The sequence below is a fragment of the Myotis davidii genome, unplaced genomic scaffold (assembly GCF_000327345.1).
Source record: "Myotis davidii unplaced genomic scaffold, ASM32734v1 scaffold126, whole genome shotgun sequence".
Taxonomy (NCBI): Eukaryota; Metazoa; Chordata; class Mammalia; order Chiroptera; family Vespertilionidae; genus Myotis; species Myotis davidii.
Window position 1 is genome coordinate 2,111,245 of NW_006297660.1, and position 5,421 is coordinate 2,116,665.

The 5,421-nt window shown below is 33.9% G+C and overlaps 1 protein-coding gene across 1 annotated transcript in view; it reads right to left on the bottom strand.

Moving 5' to 3' along the window:
• Positions 1 to 355: 355 nt before the first annotated feature.
• Positions 356 to 5,421, bottom strand: part of LOC102764483 (cadherin-9-like) — a 48,919-nt gene continuing 43,853 nt past the window's right edge. Inside the window, exons 9-10 of the mRNA XM_015570203.1 lie at positions 5,060 to 5,063; positions 356 to 1,219 (exon numbers count right to left, since the gene is read on the bottom strand). Of these exons, the coding sequence (XP_015425689.1) occupies positions 732 to 1,219; positions 5,060 to 5,063 (492 nt within the window). The 3' untranslated portion in view covers positions 356 to 731. The remainder of the gene's footprint in view (positions 1,220 to 5,059; positions 5,064 to 5,421) is intronic.

The following is a 5,421-nucleotide window of genomic DNA, read 5'->3' on the forward strand; positions in this document are numbered from 1 at the left end:
TCCATTTTTAAATGGTCAAAATAGATTTTCACAATTTATACTAATGCTCATTCATAGTTCAAATCACATATAATAACATAGCTAACTGCTTTTTCCCTGAGTAAATCATGTTTTAGTTTTAAATATGTAAACATTTTCTATTATAAGTGAAATCAGAACAGCTTCTAAGAATTACATAAAATGAAATTTATTTTTATAAATACTAGTTTATTTCATAAAAATACAAAAATATAAATATACATTTATAAAAATATGAATAAATTAACACCAATACATTCTTCAACTAAATAAATATGTCAGTAATAGTCATTCCTATTTCTTTAGGGATATGTTTTCCCATTTTAATTTACAAAGCAGTTGCACAATGATTCTTTTAATAGTAAAGGTGACTTTAAGTCGGTTAAGAAAACATTTATAAAGTTATTATATCTAAGGAAAGGCACAAAAAGCCTTTATATATTTTTGTTGATTATTGATGTGATATACTTTCCTTCATAGATTGTTAGGCAAAGAGGGTGAACTGGTTATTATATTATTACTTTAAAAAAAACTATGTCATTCATATTCATTCACAGAAACTTACTGATTAAGCAAACCCTTACTAAGACAACACCTAAGTATTGTTTGTAATTTTGATTTTTTTTAAATGTTCCTTCAAGGAAGAGAATACAGGCCACTCAATCCGGTAACACAGAGGACTTCCACTAACATGGGTCAAGTCATACAATACTCTATTCTCGGTCACTCTCATCACCCCCATACATATCGGCCAGTTTTTTAAAGCGAGGCCCCCAGTCGCTGAGGTAATCATAATCTTGGTTACAATCTGCTGTGAGCGACTCTAACGAGCTGAGTGAGTCTGCTATGGAGTCGTTCCCTTCATAGGCGTACGTCGCCAGTGAATCGTAAGGGGGTGCGCTGGGGTCTGAGTCATTTTCTTTTAATCTTCGATGGATAAAATCTTGTACATCAATATTTTCCCACAGAGGCACAGTCCTCCTGATCTGAAAAATCGCTTCTGGCATCACATCCCTTCTCAGTTTACTGTCTTCTCTTGCTTCTGGGTTCCTTAACGTGCCAATATCGAAAGCTTGTGTGTCTTCTTCCCCGCCGCCTTCGTCATTGTAGGTCACGATGTTGTCCCGGACATCGTCCTTTGAAATGATCAGAGGTTCCTTTTTCCTCTGCCTCTTCAATGCAGCAAACAGCACAACTAAAACTATTTAATGAGAGAGAGAGAGAGAGAGAGAGAGAGAGAGAGAATGAGAATATATATACAGTGAGATCCATAATTCAGATTTAAATTAAATATAGCATACTTCTGTGAGTGACGTTTGTGTGGTGTGAGAAGTGCTAAGATTGGATAAAAAAGAAGTATCATATGCAAATATAGGGTCTTTGGGCCAATGACTAGATACACTGAAATGATAAAGAAGTAAATATTGTAGTTTCATTAATCTACTTTCAATATTCACTCTTCTATGGAGCCCTGATATTGAAAAAGCTTTATTCAATTACAGCTAATGCATTTAGCCAACTGTAAATATTTCATTCCTCCAAAATGATAGTGTGTTTAAATATACCAAAAATTTAAAGCTACAGTAATTATTATGCCAAGAAAAGCTGAACACCAATTTAATATTTTCTTAATAACTCAATGGAATATATGTAAAACATTATTCATATATGCTCATATATGCAGATATGTGCATTCTATACATCTGTTACATGTCTATATAGTGCATAGGTACATGTATGCATAAATATATACAGCATATATACAACATATAACAAATATACAACATATATTATACACATAAATATGGATATACTACCGATCTCATTCCTTCCCATAGTGCATATATGTTTTTTTAGACTCCTTTATTGATCTGGTTTTGAAAGCCTGCTTAAGACCTGAAATATCACACGTTATTGTATTTTATATTTACAATATAAAATACAAACACATTTTAAGCTTATACTCATCTTACAAGATGTCTCAGATAATACCTTGTTACTGAGGACTTCCTTGACTTTCACAGTTGCAGTCAAGCTCTTTGGTGAAAATGTTAATTTTACTACTTGTAATCTCTGTGTTGTTTTTTGTTTATTACCTATATCATTACCTATACATGTACCTATATACACCTATAGTATCAAGTTAACTGTAAATATTCCCACATATGTTATACTTTCTTATTTTTATTATATTAATTAATTTAATATATACATTTTATAATGAACAAATGCAAAATAAATACATTATGTAATTAAAATACAATTTAAAAACAAGAAAAAACATATTGTTTGCAAATGTAAATTTTCTATTGATAATGGACCACATCGCTGATTTTATACATAATGAAAAATTAAGAATAATGAAAATTTCCTGAAAGCACATTTACAAATTGCCTGAAAAAATAATGAATGGGTCATTTACTTTAGGGCAGCTAAATGTTTTGTCAATACTATTCATGTGTCACTGAAAAATAAGGAAATTTTGCCTCAAAAATGTCTATTTTTTTCTCAATCCTTTTTTCAAGATTGTACAAAGGGCACTCATTTACATTGAGATCATTCTTCACATTGGCTCTTGAGGCCTTTATAACTCCTTAAAAGCTTGAGCAATGCCATCGTCATATTAGCCAACACACGTTCCGCAGCTCCTACTAATTGGGAAAAAGAATTTTTAAAAAATCATTAGAAGTATCTTTAGTTAACCCCCACATAATGGGCTTTAAGTGCTCAGCTACATCCGGAATCATCTTGGAGACTGTTCAGTAAAAATGAGATATAACTGTACTCTAGTGAACTGTGCAGTAGGAAAAAAAGGTTCTTTCTAAACTTAATATACAATGCATTAATTAATAATTTCCTACTTTTTATAAATAAAAGCACAATGATATAGTCAAATTATTTTAAAAAAAGGTTTATTAGCTAATTTAATGTTTACTGATTCTCACCAATGGTCCTTGGGACCTATTCTGAGTGTTTTGTCCTCTGCCAGGTCACAAGTATCTGCTTCTTTCCCTCGACTGAGGCTACTAAGCTGGGGTATGTGGATGGAATGCAGAGAAGCTAAGATTAGGGACAGAAAAAAAGTGTATCATTATTTTCTATAAACTATAACTGGAATTTAGCATTTCTTTCTATTATTAATTTTAGCATAATCTATAGTGATAGTAACTGTATCTGTGACTATTAAATCAGTAGAAATCACTTATTTTATATTGCATTATATTTACAGCATTTCTCAAATGATCATTAGACTTGTACCACAAGGCAATATAACAATAACCAAGGGCATTTTGCTGTTTTTTGTTCAATTGACAAATATATGTGTTTTGTCTTATATTTTCCATTTCTATAAATTTAAATTTTTATTCTAAATAGATCTATAAGCTTTACCTGACTGCCAAAGGCATCCTTGGAAATAAAAAGATTCAAAAAACAAACAAACCTGCTCTAGGTGTTTATCCCCTACTTAGCCTTACAACATGGATATAAACTAAGAAACGCCTTTCTTCCAGCTGTAACAGGGTATGTCTAAAATACCTTTGCCCAGGCCATATCACTGTTGCAAAGGGCAGACTCTTAACTATAGTGTAGTAGCACTGTCCAGCTGTTTGTATACAACCTTAAAACAGCAGCAACACTGCATTGGAACTTGGATAATGAAACCTTCTGAGGTTTTAGGATCTGGTTCTAACCACTTTTTACTAAAATAATAAAAAATCACTCCACATTTAGGCAATAAGTTGGAAAGGCGAACATAAGAGTGTGCCTTCTCCTAGTATATTGCTCAGGAAAGAAAGGTGGACAGTTTTTCAAAATGAAAGAAGTTTCAGGGATTTCTGTAGAGGAAACTATGATGCAGTTTAGTTTGAGCCGTATGATGACACAGAGCAGGATGGCAACCAGGGCCCTGGTGCTCAGTTTGATAATGCTATAATATCTAAACTTACTTGGGGGGTGCTTTTATTCCCCCTCATATGCATGCATGCCTTTATGTATGTCTGGGTATTATCTACACTAATAAAACAGAAAGATGCAAATTGACTGTACCTTCGTGATGCCCACCAGCCAATCAGGAGTGAGTATGCAAATTAACCCAACAAAGCAGGTGAGTTAATTTGCATATGCAGGCACTGAGCAGCCGGGGGCAGGGCCGGATGCTTGGGTTGTTGCCAAGGTGACGACATAGGCGTTCCATACTGCCCCAGCCGCTCCTGGCTTCTGGGCAGTGTGGGAAGGCAGAAAAGCAGCTCTGGCCTGAGCAAAGGCAGAAAGGCAGGTCCGGCCAAGCGAAAGATGGTGCCGGCAGCCAGAGGGAGGAAGGCCCATTCTTGCACAAATCTTTGTGCATTAGGCCTCTAGTATTAACATAAGAATAAGAAAATCAGGTTTGAAATATACATGGTTCCACAATCTTAAGTAGGGAAGTAGAACTATCTGAACAAATAAAACAACATGAAAAGCATAAAAGTAGCACTTTGCTCAAAGGGTAAGCCAACATATCATCTCCATGGGGAATACAAGAAATATTTTCCAGAAGAGCTGAACTATCTGGCAGCAGATGGAGATGCAAAGGCTGATGGAGATGGTAGTGTGTATGTTCTAACACCCTGAGAAACTAAATAGTTGGATCATTTTAACTGAAAAATAATGGTTTCCCTTCACTTTCATCAATCCCCCACTGGTTAGGGCATGCTCAAATAAAACATTTGATGTTGGAAGTATGACTTTATTTAGAAAACTTTTCAGGACTAGATAGTCTATAGTGATATTTTTAAAAATGAACATAAGCTTTTAAGTTGGTGTATTTCAACAACATGTAATACATTTTATGGAAAAAAATTATCTTATTGTGACAACTTAAATACCTTTGCTGTCTGATATGCATAACTTAGTATTTGTTAGTAATGGTATTCGTAAGGGCACTCTTTGGTTCTAACCATTTGTAATGGTTAGAAATGAGAATTCTGAATTCAAATAATCTGGCTTTTTAATGGTGGTTAAAACACTTTCTAAATGAATGACTTTGTGTAAGTGATTTAACCTTCCTGTAGAAGAATACAAGCATTTATTTTACAGAGTTGATGTAATAATTTAATCCAGTGGTTCTCAACCTTCCGAATGCCTCGACCTTTTATTACAGTTCCTCATGTTGTGGTGACCCCCAATTTCATTGTTACAAATTGAACATAATTAAAGCATAGTGATTAATCACAAAAACAATATGTAATTATATATGTGTTTTCCAATGGTCTTAGATGACCCCTGTGAAAGGGTCGTTCGACCCCCAAAGGGGTCGCGACCCACAGGTTGAGAACCTCTGATTTAATCAATTCTTATATTAAAACTCATTAGGACACTGACTCTGTTTCACACTAAACAGTATAAGATACAAGAACCAATAAA